The following is a 22,051-nucleotide window of genomic DNA, read 5'->3' on the forward strand; positions in this document are numbered from 1 at the left end:
GGTGGGCTGGGGAGCTGATGGGAATGTGTGGAGAATAAAGTGAGATTAATGTAACTTGCTACTGGTGATGGGGCTTTTCGTTGTCCAGTGTGAACTGACGACTGCATCAACAATCTCTTGTTCACATTTTCTCAGAAAATGAGAAAGTGCAGTGACCGTCATCGAACCTTCAGCTATCCTTGTCAAATTTGCATCCAAGTTTTCCTTCTCATTACCACAGAAACAAGTTTGACACTCACCCGATGATTATTTCAAACGGCCCCAGGTCAGCGGCATCTACATTTTCTTTGCCCTCTGCCTTGTCCTCATTGTTAACTTTCTTGGCTACGTCTTCAGTCTCCTTTTCAGCCATTGCCTGACGATGTCAGTGTGGTGTGCACCGTCTGGTGGCTCTGCACTGGGTGAGGGAGCCATCCCCGTCACTTTAAAATGTCACAAGCACCAAATAAGGGAGCAAGGGAGGAGAGGACTTCCAGCCCAAAATAAACCCCAGCTAGGTCATCAATCATAGACGCCTCTCTTTAACCCTATCTTTCTACACCACTCAACTGCCTCTCTTCCAGTAGATTAAGGGGCAGTTTCTGAAGCAAACTGTTCTCTTCATAACAAATCTTTGCTTTAACTTCCCCTCTCCTTTCCTGAAGTTACTGATTCTGTTTGGAGCTTGCAAGGATTGGTGATGTGGGCCAACAGGAAGGTGTATCATAAAAAGGTACTGCATCTCTTCACCAGCCTTGCACTCACTCAGAGGAGCATCAGGAACAGGGGACGGAGTTCTTTTTAATCCGTTCTGCCCTGCGGATGCTGAGGCTCATTCCCCTCATTGATAAAACTCTTACTCTCGGCTTGTTTCCCAACCACCAACTTCAGACTCAGACACATGGGGTGGATTCATTTCAATGATGGTCATAACCAAATAGGAATGGCAGATTTCCTTCCCTGAGGGAGCAACACCCGATATTCCGTCTAGACACTCTCCAACTAGACAGCATTCAAATGGACTTCTCCAGTTTCCATTAAACCCTTCCCCGAATCTCTCCCTCTCCTTCTGTTTTCGTTCCTCCATCTCCTCACCCCCTGCTTTTTCTTCTCCATTCAGAGCCCACCCCTTCCCCATCACCTCAGCTTTTGTCTCTTCACTTTTATCCAACGTGACCTCTGACCTGCAACCTGTACTCCTCCCCCTTCCCCTTCCATCCTCTTCTCCTCACCTCCCCCCACCTTTTTTTGCATGTTTTGTGCTCATACATTGAGGAGGGGCTCAAATACTTTCAACTCCTATGGATGCCACATGACCTTCTGAGTTTCTTCAGAACTTTAGTGTATTGAATTTCTGACCCCAATGTGTCTTCATGAGAAAGTGATAACTCCATAGTCAACATTACTGGATCTGGCATTGCTTTAGAAAAAGAATTCAGATGTACTGAATCACTTGAGCTTAAATTCCCCAGCTGTCATGGACTCAAGGCCCGAAATGAATGGTGCAGAACTCTCTGCTCTAGGCCTGTAATTAAACTTCAATGCTAGCCCCTGAATTATTTTGAAAGCCTTTATATCTACTCTCTGTAGATATCATCTATAGTATTGTTCCATCCCCTCTCTGTTAACCCCGTATGTCCTTAGATACAGCCAAACAAATACATTTTTGTTACTTGCTTGTTGGATTTTTAATCCACTGACAGCTGCAAGCTCTGCACAAAACCCAACTAGTAAATCAAGATGGGTATTTCAGGCATTGATTAATTAATCCTAACTTTAATGTGTAACTAATAAGCCGGTTTACTCTAGCACAGTACATCCAGTGCTGTATCGCAGCCCAGGAGCTTCTCCACGTCATGTGGCTCATTCTGATGCTGTTGGTGTAAGTAATGAAGAGAACAAAGGCGAGGAGGCTCACAAGACAACGTTGTCAATTTGTTTGAATTGGCATAGTTAGCGCAGTAGTTAGCAGAACCCTGTTAGAGCGCCAGCTTCTCGGGTTCGAATCCAGCACTGGCTGCAAATAGTTTGTACTTTCACCCTGTGACCGCATGGGTTTCCTTTGAGTGCTTCAGTTTCCACCTACCCTCCAAAGACGTATGTTAATTGACATATTTGGGCATCACAGGTTCATGTGCTAGAATGGCCTGTAACTGATCTGTATCTCTAAATTAAAAACAAATTTCAGACTGCCTTTTCCTATTGACATGGGTGCATTTTCTTGCATCAGTGTCCAGCAGACACAATCTCTACAAGAAGCTCAGAGAAGGCACATGTCACCATGCAAGCAACACTCTTCAGATTAACAGGGATTGTTGCTACTGAGTAAATACAAACTGTGATGTTGAGGACGCAGGGAGGGAAGTGTGTACTCCCAGGGAATCAGATAGACTTGGTTAGGTTGGAGAAGAACAGTGCCCAGAGGAGTTATGCTTTCTGCATTGAGGGCTGATGAGGCCCAGCAGGTCAGCAGTCAGGTAGTCCTGGCAGGAGGTAGACCTCTGAAAGGAAACAAGCCTTGCCTGTGAAATTCCAGTTGATTCTCTGCTTTGGTCACCTGATGGGAAAGTGGATGGGTCGCCTTTCCTTCATTATGGACTTTGGGGGTTCCACCTTCCTGGGGTAGCAGTGAATAGCGACGGGGCAGAAATCAACAGCTGCAACCTGGAATGGTCCTGAAGATAAACAATGAAGAAGAATGGGCAGGTGAGCCAGATCTCTATGGACAAGGTGCTCCAGACACATATGTGAGGGGACAGGGATTGCATACTTCAGTGAAGACAGTTTGATTCTTAAGCAGCCATGGTAATGGGATTAGTTATTTTGTGACTAGATAAGAGCTCTTGTTTGTCAGACTCATAAGATTGAAAATCTCACTCCAAGTGAAAATTTTCATGCTGTACTATGATTGGTAACACCTGGGAGATTTGGATTCCATAAAGTAGTTGGAAATGGGGGTGGGGGGGGGGGTGAATGATGAAATGAACGTCCCGTAGAACCATAGGACACTATAGCACAGAAAACAGGCCCTTCGGCCCTTTGAGTCTGTGCCAAAATATTATTCTGCCGAGTCCCACTGACCTGCACCTAGTCCATATCCCTCCATACCTGTATTATCCATGTACCTGTCCAAATTATTCTTAAATGTTAAAATTGAGCCCACATTCTCTACTTCAGCTGGAAACTCATTCCATACTCCCACCTCTCTCTGTGTGAAGAAATACCCCTTAATGTTCACCTTCAGCATCTCCCCTTTCACCCTTAACCCATGTCCTCTGGTTTGTACCTCACCTAACCTCAGTGGAAAAAGCCTACTTGTGTTAACTCTATCTACACCCATCATAATTTTGTACACATCCATCAAATCTCCCCTCATTCTTCTATGCCCCAGGGAATAGTCCTAATTTAAGTTTCCTTTCCCTATAATTCAGTTCCTGAAGTCCAGGCAACATCATAACCATATAACAATTACAGCAACTTGGCCCTTCTAGTCCATGCCGAATACTTTCTCTGACCTAACCCCACTGACCTACATTCAACCCGTAACCCTCCAATCCTTTCCTGTCCACATCCATATCCAACTTCTCCTTAAATGCTAATATCGAGCCTGCCTCCTCCACTTCATCTGGAAGCTCGTTCCACATACCCACCATTCCCTGACTAAAGAAATCCCTTGCATGTTTCCTCTAAACTTTTGCCCCCTAACTCTCAACTCATGTCTTCTCATTTGAATCTCCCCCTTTCTTAAAGGAAAACCCCTCTCCATGTTAACTCAATCTATATCCCTAATCATTTTAAATATCTCAATCAAATCCCCTCTCAACCTTCTATGCTCCAAAGAATAAGGACCTAACTTATTTAACAATTCATGTAACCCCGACAACATTCTAGTAAATCTTCTTTGCACTCTCTCCAATTTGTTGATACCTTTCCTATACTTCGGTGACCAAAACTGTTATCAATAATCCAAGTTTGGCCTCACCAATGCCTTGTACAATTTTAACATAACATCCCTGCTCCTATACTCAATGCTCTGATTTATAAAGGTCAACATACCATAAGCTTTCTTCACCACCCTATTCACATGTGGAATCCGAGATTCCACTGTTCTATTGCACTCCTCAGTGCCCTACCATTTACCTTACATGTCCTACCATTGTTTGTCCTTCCAAAATGTAAACATGTCTGAATTAAATTCCATCTGCTAAGGTTTTAAGATCACAAAATTGCTCTATCCTGGGTTAACCTAACTTTCAACCATAGGATACTGTTATTTGGAGTTTTGCAAATATTTATTTTTGCTCGACCTAATTCTCATTTTGTTGCTGTCTGTACATATACTTTAACAGGCATTTAATATTTGACCACAATATATTAACATTTAGAGATCCAGCTGAAATTGTTAGGTACAATCCATTAACCGAGCAAAAGTTTGGGATTCCTGATTGCAAGATGTGTCGCCTATTGTTCCAGTTAAGTGTGGCTCTTACTTGTGGTGTTACAGACTTCTCCAGGTTTCCTAGCTGATCCAGCACCAGGTTATCACAGGAGAACTACTCAGAATCCATTTAAATGATTGGGAAGAAATAGTACTGCAGGAGAAGAGAGATTAGACCTCTTTGATTTTATACCATGAATTTAATATTGCTTTAGAGAGAGAGAGTGGATTTATACATGCATGCTTGTTTTAATGTTTTGATTTTTATGATTTAGTATTCTCTTAGATGTTTTTGAAAGGTTGTAAAGTTATCAGACACCACAAACATTCAATGCAAATGCTGACTTGCACAGCCAATGAACTGCTGAGGACTGGTAGAGCACAGCTTCATTGATTACCTGGCTGTGCGACCAAGCTCCTGGCTGCAATGCCTCTCCGGTCCACTAGCAGCAGTCTTCCTGGAATAAGATGACACCTGGACCAGAAGGGAAAGAAATAACAAGGTCAACCAACTGGAGAGCTGCCTGAGGGGATGATCCAGGCCCATGGATTGTGCAGCTACCAAAGTTTGGCCCCAGATTTGCCTCTGGTCAGGGGCTGAGGGGGTATTTCAGCAATGGGGACCTCCACATTACACCAGGCAAAGCCCATTCTTCGCCCAGAACAGGCTGCTGGATTTCGGGTCTGAAGGCCAGTGAAATCTAGCCCTGATTAGTTTGACTCCTTCAGGGGTACAGGGACTGTAGGAGGCAAATAAAAGTTTCCACATTGGTCCATGTAAACAGGTTATTCCAACGCTGCCTGGTAACTTTGATGAGAGTATCCTGATCTCTCAATTAGTCATTTTTATGCCCCTTCTACCAAATTATGATCACCATTTTAGGTCCCATCTCTAATTTTAGTAAGCCTGATTGCATCCCTTGGCAAAGGGACTGACTAGTACTGTGAACTTTCATCACCAGTGAAACTCTATCAAGGTTCGTCTCTGATCTGCTTCATCACTGAAATGTGAGTTCACTTTGGCAAGTCTAATCCGGGATTCCATCAAAGGGCAATGAGTTGGATTTCCCCAATATAATAATCATTGAATCTCATTGAGGTCTTAAGTTTAGCACTAATTCTGTGCCAAAGAAGGAACCAGTTATCATTATGGTGCTGAGAGTCTCCTGAGTTAGGAAGGAGTCAAACTAACCAGGGTTCCAACTTCTGATCCAATTACCCCTTTGGTAAAGTTTTTGCTTACACAAGCCTGGTAACAGGGCTGAAAAGCCCAAAAGAAGGAGCTGCAAATTAAAGGGAATAACTTTCCAGGGAAATGGAACAAACTAGGCTCTTTCTTCTACAAAAGACCAAGAGGTTAGACAGACGGACGCTCGACAGCCGTGGCAGGTCTCGTACACCCTTCGCATCACATAAGGCGAAACAAGGCAGAGTCATGAACTACAATACATCCCTTCTGGATGAACTAAATGCCTTCTCTGTTCAGGGAACCTCTCCTGGATCCAGCATATTAATGCAACCGTACTCTATTGAACTGTTACAGGTGCACGGTGGAAAGCAGAGTGGCCGGTTCCATCACAGTGTGGGTTAGTAGTTTGAGTGCCCAGAAACTGAGAAGGCGGCAGAGCCAGGCATTGAAGCATTGACTGAAGAAGGCAGCCAAAATCATAAAGAACTCCCATTAACTTGGTCACAACCTCTTCAGGTACAGAAACCTGAAAATCAGCACATTTAGGTGTGGTGATACTACTGTGATGCTGTTATGCCATTTGTACTGTATCCCTTTGTATGGCTGGCCTGCTTCCTCCCTGTAACTACACTCCCTGGAATTCCCCAATAAAGGTGATTACACCTAAGATTCTCCTTCAGTACAAATCTTGGAATCAGGCCAGCAACAGGAGCATATAACCAATCTTATGGTAATAAAACCTTGTTGTCTAGTAACTCCAGTCTTTTGGCGTTATGATAGAGTATCAATTTTATTACCATAAAGGTTTTTTTAACTGCATCTCACCAGCCAGGGTCGCAGGCACCACCTTACCGGTCTGAATCCGACAACGACTCCGACAATGACTGGGTACTGGCATCGATTGTTCTTGACCAGCACAGCCCCCACCAGCTCGCTCGTTCAATGATGGTGGTCCAGGTAAATGATAATCTCATTAACTGCCTATTCGATTGTAGGAGCACAGAGAGCTTTGTGCATCCCAACACCGTGCAGGACTACTCTCTCGCGGTGAGCCCAGTGAATTGTAAGATTTGTGGCTACTGCATGGTGACTCTGACTGTATGTGGCACAACTTATGAAAATGTTAAACTATTACTAATGCCTTAGCTCTGCGTGCCTATGATACTGGGATTGAACTTCCAGTGTCACCTGAAGAGAATTACTATGGAATTCAACAAACCCTATCCCCCCCTCATGGTTTGCAACCATCAGTTTTTAAACTGGCCGCCCTCCCCTCTGCATGTGACCAAGCGGCATACCACAACCCACCCACCACATCCCACCTGCGGGCTGTCCACTCTCCAGATACCCACGCCCCTGTTCGCCAATCTCACCCCGACTGTAAGCCGGTTGCTACAGCATTGAGGATAGGGCATTCATTAGGTCAGAGGTGCAATGGCTTCTGGCTGACGGGGTCATTAAACCAAGTCCTAGCTCCTGGAGAGCCCACAACGTGGTAATCAAAAATGAGGAAAAACTCCACATAGTGATCGATTACAGTCAAACCATCAATTGTTTCACGCAGCTGGATGCATATCCTCTCCCTCATATTGCCAATATGGTGAACCAGATTGCTCAGTACTGGGTTTTCACCACCGTAGATTTAAAATCGGCATATCGCTAGCTTCCCATCTGCCTAGAGGATTGACGGCCACCTCAACTACCCTCTACGGGTGCCCATTAGAGCCAGCAACAATGTCAAGAGGAAAAGATTGGTGAAATCCAGAGTAGGTCCTTTGCAGTTGGAATCAGGGGAATATATAATGTGGAATAAGGAAATGGCAGACCAATTAAATTCTTACTTTAGTTCTGTTTTTACAAGAGAGGATACAAATAACCTCCCAAGGATGTTGGGAAACATAGAGACTAATGCAAGGGAGGAACTGAAAGAAATCAGTATCTCTAAGGACATGGTCTTGGGGAAATTGATGGGATTGAAGGCAGATAAATCCCAAGGGCCTGATAATCTACATCCTAGGGTACTCAAGGAAATGCCCATTCAGATAGCAGATGCTTTAAGAATTCTTTTCCAGAACTCGATAGACTCAGGATCAGTACCCATGGATTGGAGGGTAGCTAATGTTACCCCACTATTTAAAAAGGGGGGTAGAGAAAAAGCAGGGAATTATCGGCCGGTAAGCCTTACATCAGTAGTGGGCAAAATGATGGAATCCATTATTAAGGATGTAATAGCGGAGCATATGACTAGCAGAGAAGGGATTGGACAGAGTCAACATGGATTTACAAAAGGTAAATTATGCTTGACAAATCTATTGGAATTCTTTGAGATGGTGACAGGTAAAATAGATGGGGGAGAGCCAGTGGATATGGTATACCTGGACTTCCAAAAGGCCTTCGATAAGGTCCCGCATAAACGACTGGCTTCCAAAATCAAGGCTCATGGGATTGGGGGCAAAGTATTGATGTGGATTGAGAACTGGTTGGCAGGTAGAAGACAGAGAGTTGGGATAAATGGTTCGTTTTCTGAGTGGCAGGCGGTGACCAGTGGGGTGCCACAGGGATCTGTACTGGGACCCCAGCTGTTCACAATTTACATTAATGATCTGGATGAGGGGATTGGATGTAATATCTCCAAATTTGCAGATGACACTAAGCTAGGAGGGGTTGTGTGCACGGAAGAGGGGGACAGGAAGCTCCAGTGTGATTTGGATAAATTGAGGGACTGGGCAGATACATGGCAAATGCACTATAATACAAACCGGAGGGCAGATTACTATTTGAATGGCAATAGATTAAGAGATGGGGAAGTGCAGAGAGACCTAGGGGTACTTGTACACCAGTCTCTGAAGGCGAGCATGCAGGTACAGGCAGCAGGCGGTTAAAAAGACAAATGGTATGTTGGCCTTCATATCAAGAGGGTTTGAGTATAGGAACAAGGATACCTTACTGGAGCTGTACAGGGCCTTGGTGAGACCCTACCTGGAGTATTGTGTGCAGTTTTGGTCACCTTATCTAAGGAAGGATGTTCTTGCAATGGAGGGAGTGCAGAGGCGATTCACCAGGCTGATACCTGGAATGGCAGGAATGACTTATGAGGAAAGATTGCGCAAATTGGGATTGTACTCGCTGGAGTTTAGAAGATTGAGAGGGGATCTCATAGAGACCTATAAAATTCTGGCAGGACTGGACAGAATGGATGCAGATGGGATGTTTCCAATGATGGGAAAATCCAGAACCCGGGGCCATGGTTTGAGGATAATAGGCAAACCATTTAGGACTGAGATGAGGAGGAATTTCTTTACCCAGAGGGTGGTGAATCTGTGGAATTCATTGCCACAGAGGGCAGTAGAGGCAGGTTCATTAAATGTATTTAAGAGGGAATTAGATCTATTTCTTCAGTATAAGGGTATTAAAGGTTACGGAGAGAAGGCGGGGACGGGGTACTGAACTTTAAGATCAGCCATGATCTTGTTGAATGGCGGAGCAGGCTTGAAGGGTCAAATGACCTACTCCTGCTCCTATCTTCTATGTTTCTATGTTTTTTCTATGTCTCCGTTTTTCAGAGAGAAATAGACCAAATGGTGGACAAGCGCGGGCTCAAGGCCATGTTCCCCTATTTGGATAATGTCACCATCTGCAGCCATGATCCATAGGACCACTACGCAAACTTAGAAAAATTTCTCCAAACAGTCAAGGCACTCAATCTCATAATAAAAATAAATGTGTGTTCCGCACATCACGTCTGACCATCCTTGGTTGAGTCGTGGAACATGACGTCATCAGTCCTGACGCCAACCCCGCTAATGGAGCTCCCACTCCCTCACAGCTAAACGGCCCTGAAGAGGTGCCTGGAATTCTTCTCATACTATACCCAATGGATCCCCAATTACGTGAACATGGCCCGGCCCCTCATGGAAGACACCTCTTTCTCCCTGTTGGCGGAAGCTCGGGTGCCCTTTGTAGCGCATCGAATGACTCAAAGACTTGTTGACAAACCAAGGCTTTTATTAACAAAAGACTGGAGCGTAGTACATCGAGGTTGACCACCATCATTTATGACCTGCCAGTAGGCGTGGCTACGGCTCTCAGCCAATCACTACCACATAATATAAAAATATACAAATATATACATTGGTGATAGTATCCTGTACTATCACACCCTTCACCCCGCATCAAAGGAGACATCACCAAGGCCGTGGACGAATCCATCCCATTCCAGGTGGAGAGTGATGCCTCCAACTTTGCCGTATTCACCACTCTTAACCAAACGAGCAGACCTGTGGCATTTTTCTTCTGCAACCTCTGTGGCCCTAAGTTCGGCACTCCTCTATCGAGAAGGAGGCTCAGACAATCATTGAATCAGTATGACACTGGAGGCACTACCTGGCCAGCAAATGATTTACCTTTCTGATTGATCAACATGCAGTCACTTTTATGTTTAATAATAAGCAGCGGGATAAAATCAAAAATTATAAGATTCTGAAATGGAGAGTAGAACTCTCTACTGAGAACTATGCCACCTTGTACCGGCCTGGGAAGCTGAACGAACCTTCAGATGCCCTGTCCCAGGGGACATGTGCCAGTGTGCAGTCTGACCGACTCTAGGCCCTGCACAATTACCTCTGTCACTCTGGGGTCACCAGGCTTTTTCACTTCACCAAAGCCAGAAACCTTCCCTATTCCATTGATGACATCAGAAAGCTGACCAGAAATTGGTGGGTCTGTGCTGAATGCAAGCCCCGCTTCTAAAAGCCTGACAAGTCACACCTGATCAAAGACACCCGCCGCTTTGAATGCCTGAGCATGGATTTCAAGGGGCCCCTGCCCTCCTCCAACAGAAACCTGTACTTCCTCAAGGTCGCTGATGAGTACTCCTGAGTCCCCTTTGTTATTCCCTTCCTGGACATGACCAAGGCCACGCTCATAAAGGCACTGTGCAGCATCTTAACCCTATTTGGGTACCCAAACTACTTCTACAGTGATCGGGATTCTCTTTTATGAGCGACGAGCTGCGTCAGAACATTTTGGTGCAGGGCATCACCACCAGTAGAACCACTAACTATATCTTCCTGGAGGAACGGCCAGATGGAAATGGAGAATGCCACCATTTAGAAGGCAATCCTCCTAGCATAGAAACCGAGAGGTCTACCCATCTCCCATAGGCAGGAGGTCCTCCCCGAGGCACTCCATGTGATTAGATCCATCCTGAGTACAACCACTAACACCATGCCACAAGAACGACTGTTTTTCTTCCCCAGGAAGTCTGCGTCAGGAACAACGCTACCATCCTGGCTGACATCCCCAGGACCGATCCTGCTCCAGAGGGATGTACTGGTCGTAAGGTCAACCCACTGGTTGAGAAGGTCTACCTCCTCAACGCCAACCCCCAATAAGCCTTCATGGCGTACCTTGATGTGCACAAAGATACCATCCCTGTCCAGGATCTGGCATGTACAGACTGCCACCAATCCAGTGAGACCTTCTTTGGCCTGGCTTCGCGGATGAAGATTTATGGAGGGATATGTCCACGTCTGCTGCAGGCTCGTTGGTGACTGACAAGTCCGATGCGGGACAGGCAGGCACGGTTGCAGCGGTTGCAAGGGAAAATTGGTGGGTTGGGGTTGGGTGTTGGGTTTTTCCTCCTTTGTCTTTTGTCATAGGTCTTCTTCAAAGGAGGTGCTGCCCGCCGAACTGTGAGGTGCTGAGATGCACGGTTGGAAGCGATATCAGCCCACTGGCGGTGGTCAATGTGGCAGGCACCAAGAGATTTCTTTAAGCAGTCCTTGTATCTCAACCACCATTAACCATTACATACACGGACACCCTACCCTGACCCATGCGCCTGATGCTCCGATCACCACGGCCAACCCCCAGCAGCCTGCCTCGACCCCCACCCCCTGCTGCACCTGTCCCTCCCCAGTCATTGGGTACACCCACTGCCAACCTGCCCCAAATTGACCAGGAACTGGCAGTGGCACCGCAGCCAGCACCACACGGTCCCTGAGACACAGAAGACCACCAGACCATCTGAACTTGTAATGGACACTAAACCCACTCCACCCTGCCGGACTTTGTTAAAAAGAGGGGTGAATGTGGTGATACCCCTGTGGTTCTGTTATGCCATTAGTACTGTATCCATGTGTATGGCTGGCCCGCCTCCTCCTTGTAACTCCTCCCCCTGGAATTCCCTAATAAAGGTAATTACACCCGAGTCATTCCCTCAGTATGAATCCTGGAATCGGGTCAGCAACAGGAATATGTGTCCAGTCTTTTGGTAATAAAAGCCTGTCGTCTAGTAACTCCAGACCTTTGGCATTATTAATAGTCTATCTCTAGGTTTGAAAACAGTTTCTTTCCAACACCTATCAGGCTCTTGATCTCTTCTTTTTCCACTAATCAGTGATTACTTTGACACCACAAAAACACTTACTCTACTACTGTTTCTCCTGCATTAGGATAATTGTGAATATTTATCATCTATCTTTTTATTGTTTTTATTATTCCTTTGCCATGTAATTTAAGGTTTTCTATCGTAGTTTCTTATGAAGTTCCAGTTCGGTTGCAGCAAGAATTTTGCTGCATAATAAACTCATCATTATTATTATTATCATTTCCTGAAGCAACCTATTCTTTCACATAAAGATGGGTCCCACCTACATGACCCTCCCCATCGTCCAGAGGTGGTTCAAGTGCACACTGGAAGACAGGTTTCACAATGAACCATTATTATTATATATCACGTGTGGATTCAATTAAGCCCAAGATTTCTTAGTGAGTCCACACTAAAGTAATTCCAGATGTTAAAGCAAAATTCTGCCGACTCCTTGGTTGAAAGAAAAACACATTGCGATAGGAACTCGGCAGGTCAAACAGTGTACTTTATAGAGCAAAGATAAAGATACATAACCAACGTTTTGGGCTTCATCAAGGTACAATCAAGGAGCATCTCCAGCATTGTGAGATACTTCCCTCAGCAGGATTGGAACTTTCCACTACATCGAGTAATGAAGATTTAAGGGGACACCATTTACATACAAGAGAAAGAACAGAATGCATTAGGATCGACTGGGAGGATATTAACTTGGAGCACATACAATAGGTTTAGGGGGACTGATGGGTTGGAATATTTTGGTTCTGCACTCTGAAAGTCTATTTAATTTTTTTAATATAGAATGAGTTGTACTTTTGCCTACCCTATCCTCATCTCTGCCATCAGGATCAAATAACCTTCTAATGCTTTCTCGTGAGGAACAGTCATGCAGTATCTCCTCACCAGGACCTGTCCTGTCAGCAGAGGTTTGGAGGAAGCTGGGGGTGTGGTGGGGGGGGGGGGGGGGGGGGAAGGAAGTTTGCACTACTACCTGAATTAAAGTAATGGAATCTTTCAGTTGCTTTCCACTGAAGCCCACAGTTCAAAGGGCAGATTTCACTGAAGTAAACCATTCCAGAATGAGAAAGGGTCCCTGCAACTGGCAAGGAATTCCCCTAGTGCCCCCTTCTCCCACCCCACAGCTCCTGCTGTGACAACTTGGCGGTCTGAGTGAATCTCAACCTACTGCCACATTTTGGCCTCAGGAATCCCAGCAACTGTCACTTCATTTTAGTGGAAAGAGTGTGTGCCCAGCCTAGTAAATGGTGCAGTAACCATTTATACTGTCCTGATGCCCAAAGGTGAATCATTGAACAAAAATGTTAATAACCCATGAGACAGTGGCATAGCTGCAAGTATCAGCTCTGTCTCGAGCACTTTCATGCCAACCATGCCTCAGCCAGTTTCCAATTGATCCACAGACTCTAAAAATATACATTATCAACATCCCTGACATAGCTCTGCAACAAGATTTGCTTCTCTACAAAACCTTGAGTTCTTTTGGGGAATTTGTTTATATCCCATTAAGCTGGAACGGGATGTGTGCAATAATAAGATTGTGTGCATAGTTAAAAATCAACCATAATTATGGCTTATCAGGAATGATCTTTGTACTTAGCCATGTAAGGTATGCATTTTACAAGGTCACAGATTATTTTATTGCAGGTCAGATGGAGAAGCAGCAGTAGGTTTAGGTGGTTAAATCAGTAGGATTGTGATGTTATCAGGTCAGCATGGAAGGACTATGGTATCACGCAGTGCTTCTGGATTTTCCATTCTGCTTCTGTGGGATGTGAGGTCAGCCAGAGACCCTTGCATTGATGGGGTGAGTGGGAGATGGGGACCAGTGGGCAGACGGTTTGTCCATCTGTCGCTAACACAAGCCTCCCATTTCATGGCCCCAGGTACCTCAGCGCCATCCAGAATACCCCTTTTCCATGTGGCATGGTCATAGGACAGTCAGTCCCAGAAGTCAGTGTGGATATGTCCATTTCTTCTAGGAGACTTTGAGTATATCCTTCAATCTTCTTCTCTGCAGCCCTGGCTGTTTTTACTCTTGACAGAGCTCACCATAAAGTGCCTGGTTTGAGAGACTGGTGATGGACATGCAGCCAGTGACCATTCCCACTGAACAACAGAGCAAGTCCTAATGAGACCAGGATCCCACCAAAATAACCGTCAGATGCAAATAAGGTGTTTTTATTCGATCCTATGGACCTTCATTCGGACAAAATCTAACTACTCCCCACATCCTGCGCACCAGACAATTCACCCAGTCCACGTTTGCAAGTAACTTCCAACCGGCAGATGAGCTAGTTCTTGGCACTTTTGGGATTTCTGCATCAATACTGTGGCATCCGTTTACGACTGCAGGCGAACTCTTCCATGATTCCTCTCCCCATACCCTCACTCTGACCTTTTGCAAAGTCTCAACGCGGTGAATCATCCTGTTGTGCCGAGTATCATATCTTACAAGTTATTCCAAACTCAACAGTGTTTGGCTCAGGGATCAATAGAACTGAAAAGGTTATCTCTTGACATTGAAATGGAGCACAGTGGGGATGCATTATGTTAAATTATTTATAACCAGTCTCCCCTCTTATAAATATCCATCTCCACTGTCACTTCCATGTTTCTGGTTGCTAGACAGCGGGATACATTGTGCTTTTATTGACCTACAGTTGGTGTGTGTCTAAGCATTTTCATGCAACAGCTGAGAATGAAGCAGCAAGGATCTTACAGGGTGCTGGAGTTTACCAGCAGGGCAGTATATTGGGCCAGAACCCAACACAGCTGGAAATCTGACTACAAAATTAACATGTATGCTGGAAATATTCTCCAGGTTTCCAGACAAAATAGAAATCAGTCAATGTGTAGACCTCCTTTTCTCGGTTCAGACCTGGGGTATAACTTCAGACCTGACAAACTTCAAATCATACACCCTTTATTCACAAGCTTCCTTTGCTCAATTGATATACAGAGTCTTGCTCATGAAGCTTAGATATCTGTAACCAAGTGAGCCCTGAACAAGACTGATTCTTGTATATTTTGGCCAAACATCATTGATTAGGGGTTCACAGCTATCTCATGCTGCAGGCATGTCCTGTATCGGTCTTGAGCACCTCATCCTTGATCAGCCCAGCAGGTAGTAATCAGGACGGCGCCATCAGTTCCTCTACAGCCATTATACTCATAATTCATGTCCATTGTACACAACCAGAAACGTCGACAATTGATGCTGTTGGACCCACCAAGTTCCTTTAGCAGTTTGTTTCCAGATTCCAGCATGCAATCTCCTGTGTGTGTCTCTAATACTTCAGGTGTTGATCTTATCAATTAGAATGATCACTAGTCATTGATTGTATTTAAGGTGGAGATTGATAGGTTCCTAATTAGCCGGGGCATCAAAGGTTATGGGGATAAACCCAGGCAGTGGGGGTGAGTGGGAAAATGGATCAGCTCAGCTCATGATTGAATGACGAGGCAGACTCGATGGGCTGAATATTCCTGCTCCTATGTCTTATGGTCTCATATAGTAAAGTTCCTAATCAGGAACTTTAAGTCAGTTCCTCTGCAGCCATTGTACACATAAGTTGTGACCATTATGCACATAATAAGGTTATTTAAGCTGTTGAGGTAGTTCAGGGGTGGCCAAACTACGACCCCCTCTGGGCCAACTGCAGCCCATTACCCATTTTTAAGTAGCTCATTCCAACATAGTGTCCAACAATAAATCACATTGTATTAACATTGCACCTCTTAGTTTCAACACTAGATGTCACTGCCATTTTCTGTTCTTATTTTGCACCCAACTTTTGATTTTGCACTGCTTTTTGAATGAGAGTTTTAGAGTTTTATTGTATTCATTTAACTTAAATTCAAGAGCAGCAGATATAGAAATTCCTACTGTAATAAGTGAGCACATCGATAAACCAATGTAATGTCTACAGTTAAACTTTTCAGTCGTGTTGTATAGTTATTTTGATAAACAATGAATATTCGATGGGCATGGGGATTTTATGATCTAAAAACATCATTTTCCTTGCAATGTAATTGGATGGAACATTCCAGACTTAATATTGTTTGGCCCGTGACTCCTTATATTTCTTTGTCTAAAAGGTTTGGCCACTCCTGAGGTAGTTCAAGGCTGTGATCAAGTTTAATCATATCCCAATCCCTCCTGTCTATTTACAGAATTTCTCAAACTTGTGAGTCCTTCAAGCCTGGACAAGGAGATACCCCAAAAAGAAAGAGGGATGAGAAAGCAAGGGGAGAGGGAACTGGTTGTGTGCGTTACCAAATTGAAATTTGAACTTGCACCTATACTGGCTATTCTCTCTTCCCTCTGAATGGTTTACAGCAGATGTCCCTCACCATCGCTGATCACACCTTCACTTTCTGCACCTCGGTCTCCAACATCATTCAATCCAGACCTGTAGCAGGTAAACCTCGCGCTGCATTTGGACGTCTTCCCTTCTGATCTTGGGGCAGTCAGTGACAAACATGGTGAAAGGGTTCACCAGCACACCGCAATCATGGAAAAGCAGAATCAGGGCAACTGGAATCCATCAATGCTGGCCAACTATTGTTGGGCACTGAGAGGAGAGGCATCAGATGCCGAGTACAAAGAAAAATCAGCAGTAAAACATTTTTAGGTCAGTTGAACAAACGCAATGTCTCAGCTTCGTCATGCTAAATTTAATAAAAGTTCATTTAATGTTTCTCTAATGTCCTATGTGATACAGCAAATCTGAAATATCTTTGTGTTCAGCTTGAAGTTGTCTATCATAATCCCCAATTTTTTTTCAGGAAGCAAACCTTTTGAAAACATTTGTTGTCCAGTGTGTCAAACACTCCAACAGTCAGCATTGCAAATCCTTGAAATTAAAAAAAAATCTTTCACCTTTGTATCTCATCAGGTGTATTCTTCCATGATATTTCCGACTCAACATCCCCACTGGGTGAATCACCTTCCCAAGTACTGTATTGCAATTTTACAACAGCCTTGGTTCCACACAAATGAGTCTTTTAGCACTCTCTGCTACTGCACTTTCTTTCCCAGTCATATTTTTGGCAAATTGTGGAATGTAGATGACCAATTTTTCCTCATCTCCTGCTGGAGTTACAGAAGTAAGAACTGATGTGGGCATGTGGCCATGCTCTACATATCTTGAGTCCAGCTGACCAGTGGTTTTGTGGGGCATGGTAAGTGCCAACCCCAGTTTGAGTGGGTCCAGAATCTGCACTGTCCCCACAATCCAGTGGTTCAATTCAATCAACGCTCCTGATTGTAGGGACACAGATCTGGCTCATCGCCATAACAAATATCTCGACCCACCTCTTATCAACAATCTACAGCGCCCTCCATAATGTTTGGGACAAAGACTCTTTTTTCTTTTATTTGCCGAGTTTTAAATTTGTAATCAAACAATTCACATGTAATTAAAGTGCACATTGCAAATTTTATTCATTTGGTTATTGTAATACATTTTGGTTTGACCATGTAGAAATGATAGCACTTTCAGGTCATCATAACGTTTGGCACATTTGGCTTCCCATGTTTGTGAGTACTCGTGTATCAATTGCTTCATTGGTGCAGGGGGATTACAAATGTAAAACTGCAGAACACAGAAGTAAATAAAGGAATAAAAATGTCTTTTTCCCCCAAACATTATGGAGGGCACAGTATATTCCCCAGAACCTGGACAGTCCTTCCCGACAGAAATACATTACAGGGGGGGCGTGGCAAGATGGCGTAGGGAACAGACGTGCCTTCCAGACCTCTCCTGTCTCTGATTTATTGTTTTGTCTTTAAGTGCCTGTTAAAGTTCTTTTAAAAGTTTATAAATAATAAGAGGTGTTGGATTAGTGCTTAATGGTTTATATGCAAAAAAAAAGGTAAAAGAAAACATCAACAGACTGTTAAAAAACTATATTTTCCGAAATTGTCTGAGCCTACTTGTTTACAAGAAGCCAGGACTCAACGAAGAATGGATCCAGAGGAAGACGTACAGAGTTCGGCATTGAAACTCCGTTTTAAGCCGGTGAGGCTCTTTGAAGGTCGTATTCAACAGCTTTCAGACCAAAGAGCTGGAGGGGTGCCAGTATTTCACACAACGGCTACTGTGAGTGCTGTTACTCAGACTTTGACAGTTCAATCAGCTGGGGCGCCACCAGCTGGAGAGTTAAAGAGCTGTCATTCGACTGCTACAGTGGTGGCGCTGCAAAATGCATCTTCAATTACAATGGTTTTTCCAGACATCGATTCAGTGAAGATGATTAAAGAGATTTGGCTTAAAGATAACTCTGATCTTCAGTCTCCTGGCATTGCTGGGGGGACTTTGAGAGGGATTTTTATATGAAATCAAACTTCTAGAAAAGATACTAAATTAAGGGAAGGGACAGAAGATCCTGTGGTCTCTAAGGAACAGCAAGACCCCATTATGCCTGAATCTACTTCTGTTGAAATGTCTGTTAAGGATCTTGAAGATAAGATATATTCTGTATCGAGTCACTTAGCTAATTTTGTGAACCTGTTTATTTCCAAGATTAATGCGATGGCGGAAGTCATTAATGGAGCTTTTAAGCTTGAAACCATTGAAAGATTTGAAATGTGTGATCAAGGTTTAGTCGATGCACAGGATCAACTGCAAGATGAAAATAGAATAATTGAAACATTGCAGATCCAAGATAAAAATTTAGCAAAAAAGGTTCATGATTTGGAGAATCAATCTAGACGGAACAACGTGAAAATTGTTGGTTTGCCAGAAGGCATAGAAGGACCAGATCCAAGAAAATTTTTTACTGAATGGATTCCACGAGTGTTAGGACAGGATAAATTCCCTGAAGGTTTAATACTGGAATGTGCTTATAGAGTTTTAAGAAGAAAATCTTTTTCAGGACAGAATCCAAGATCTGTTTTGATCCGTTGTTTAAACAATTGTGACAGAGAGACAATTTTACGTACGGCTATTAGAAATGCTCAGCAAAATAGATCTCCTTTGATGGTTCAGAATAATCCTGTTTTCTTCTATCAAGATTTGAGTCAAGAAATTATGCTTCAATGACGCGAATTTAATTCTGTGAAAGAACGGTTGTGGATAAAAAGACATAAGGCAACATTCAGGTATTCTGCGGTACTGAAGATTTTTTAGGATGGAAATTAGCCAAAGTTCTTTGACAATCCTAGAGAGGTTATGGACTTTGCTCAGTCTCTACCAATCATGCAGTTTCAGGAACGATGTAGTCCTTTAAGGTCTCCAAAGAGAGTAGAGATATAAGGTGGGATCCAGATTTTTAAAAGAAATGGAAGCAATGGTGACCGAAGTGGTAATGTTGATTTAAAAAAATAAATCTTTTATCTTTTTTTTTGAGATAGTTTAAATAATGATGATAGTTTAATGAAATGGGAGTTGGGAGAGGGAACTGGGTGGGCACTAGTTTCCAGAAGTCATCAGCTACCTGTGAGTTATCTCACACCCAATATTTTGGGGGAGTTACTGCTTTGGGCGGTTTAAACAGGAGGAGGTAGTTGTGACCTCCGACCTGTTTTTTTTTTCTTTTTAATTTTTGGGTTAAGAAGTGAAGGTTTTTTTTATTATTTTTTTAAAATAAATATTTTTTTTTATTTTTAACTCTTTTTGTTTTCTGGTTGTAATTGAGAGGGAATTAGGAGGTTTTTTTTCTCTCCTTTTTTTTCTTTTTTTTGGGGGGGTTTCTCTTTTTTCTTTCTTTTTTAAGAGGATGATGTCACAGAAGATAATAAGTCAAAAATTGAGGATGTTGAATTAGATGAAGAGGAAGATGAGGGGAAAGGTGATAAGAAGAAAAAGAAGAAAATTAAGTACAAATACATTGAGGGAGAAGAGTTTAATAAAATTAAGTTAATTTCGATAGAGAATTTTGAAGATGTTATAAATGAAGAATATGGAGAATTTTATAAGAGTTTGAACTTTTTTTTCTTTTTTTATATAAGGGGAGGGGAAGGGAATAAAAAGTTTATCTGATTGTTTTTCTAAGGGATGTTTTTGTTCTCTCGATGAATTATAAAGGAAACTTGGTATTAATGGAAATTCTGTATTTATGTATTATTAATTATGATTTTTTGTATAACAGATATGTGGTTGATATATGATTTTAATCTTTGAACTTAGTTTTAAAGTGGATTTCATTTGTTAAATACATGTATAATGTTTGATTTAAATATATGTTTAAGGGTATTATTTTAGTATTGATTTTTTTTTGTGCCTTAGGTGATTGTGAAATTATTTCACCAATGTTAGTTCTTCACGTGTACTTTTCATAATGCATGGCCTACAACCAATTCACTCAACGCAATGAAAAGGTTGAAGAACAACATGACAATCACTTTACTCTAACCAACAATACTGAGTGAAATCCAAGGTGGAATGAAGCAAAGATGTGGTTTTTTATTTTACAGCAAATCAGTCACAAAAACATTTCGTGGAAATAGCCCCCTCCTATGACATAATGTGTGCACTGCAAGGGGATCACAGTTCACAACAATTCCACATTTAACCTATTACAGATCATCGTCAGTCCAGCTTCCCCAAATTGTCCCACCCACACTCATTCCATTGTATTTGTCCCACATCCCTCTAAACTCATCCTAACCATGGATTTGTCCAATTTTATTCTTAGATATTGCAACGGTACCTGCTTCAACCACCTTCTCCTTCTTCGCCCGTCGTCTCTCCACTCCCTGTCTCCTTTCGCGCAGACATGATAAATTCTCCCTAGTCCCTTATCACATCCAATGAACACCTTCTATTGGTCTGGATTCCTTCCCCATTGTTTGAATTCTGAGACTTTCTGATCTATCCTGCTTCCGCCTTTTCTGATTTTTTTCCTTGAGGAAGGGTCAGGCCTGAGATGCCGGCACTGTATCTTTGTCTTCTATAGATGCTGAAAAGACCAACTGAGTTCCTCCAGCATTTTGGTGTGTTTACTCCAATCACAGCGTCTGCAGCCTATAGTGTTTTGCTCACCGAGAGGCTGTTCCATACCCTCACTACCCTCAGTGTAAAAAGGTTATCCTCAGGTTCCTGTCAAGTCTTTTGCCCCTCACTTAGTTTTTTTTAAATTTAGACATACAACACAGTAACAGGCCCTTCCGGTCCATGAGCGCATGCCGCCCAATTACACCCGATTGACCTACACCCCAAGTATGTTGTGAATGGTGGGAGGAAACCAGAACATCTCGAGGAAATTCACGCAGTGTGGAGAATGTACAAACTCCTTACAGACTACTCCAGATTCGAACCCGAGTCACTGGCACTGTAACAGCATGGTGCTAAGTACTACACTAACCATGCCACACCTTAAACCTATGCCTTCCAGTTAGCGATTTCCCCTACTCTGGGAAAATGATTCTCTGCGTTCACCTGATCCATTCCTCTCGTGATTTGTGTGATCACCCCTTATCCTCTTGCGCACCAAGAAATAAAGCCCTAGCCTGCTCAACCTCTCCTATAATTCCTGCCCACCATCACCCCCCCCCCCCACCCCCCAACCACCACAGCAAGCCTTGGCCACATCCTTGTAAATCTTCTCTGCACCCTCAGCAGCTGGACAACATCTTGCCTGCAGCACGGTGACCAAAACTATCTTGGGCTTCCAGAAAATTGACATCCCAGTCACTATAGGATCGCAATATAGGCATTGCCCATAAAGGCCACCCAGAAACCAATGTCAAGGGAATGATGTCAATCTTCAAGATATTGGAATCACCCAAAGACACATGGGTTATCATTGGTCTTGATATTAGGTCCCCCATGGTAGAAGATATCAGTTCTCTGACTATAAAAATTAGCATCCCAAAGCATCCTTGCATTTTTTGATGAGGAAGAGACCTTCAGCAGAGATTGGCTTAGCTTTCATACATCAAAAGATCCATCTCATTGATTCATTAGTAGATTTTAGTGTCTAAGAACAGTTCCTGGCAAAGAAAACAGTCCAAACAACAATTTCAGTTTGATTTGGACATCACGTTCAGTGCAGACACATCGGTTGAAAGGCCTGTCCTTGTGCTGTACTCTCTATGTTCCAAAACATG

At 43.3% G+C, this 22,051-nt stretch overlaps 1 protein-coding gene across 2 annotated transcripts in view; it reads right to left on the reverse strand.

Annotated features, from left to right (window-relative positions):
* The window catches only part of apobec2a (apolipoprotein B mRNA editing enzyme, catalytic polypeptide-like 2a), a 43,328-nt gene that overhangs the window by 12,693 nt on the left and 8,584 nt on the right, over positions 1-22,051 (reverse strand). Inside the window, exon 2 of one of the 2 annotated variants that reach the window (XM_069941523.1) lies at positions 4,816-4,892. In XM_069941523.1, the coding sequence (XP_069797624.1) occupies positions 4,816-4,892 (77 nt within the window). Of the gene's footprint in view, positions 1-239; positions 388-4,815; positions 4,893-22,051 lie in introns of those variants that run through there. The other variant, XM_069941524.1, reaches the window with a different exon arrangement.

Source organism: Narcine bancroftii, chromosome 5, assembly GCF_036971445.1.
Source record: "Narcine bancroftii isolate sNarBan1 chromosome 5, sNarBan1.hap1, whole genome shotgun sequence".
Classification (NCBI taxonomy): domain Eukaryota; kingdom Metazoa; phylum Chordata; class Chondrichthyes; order Torpediniformes; family Narcinidae; genus Narcine; species Narcine bancroftii.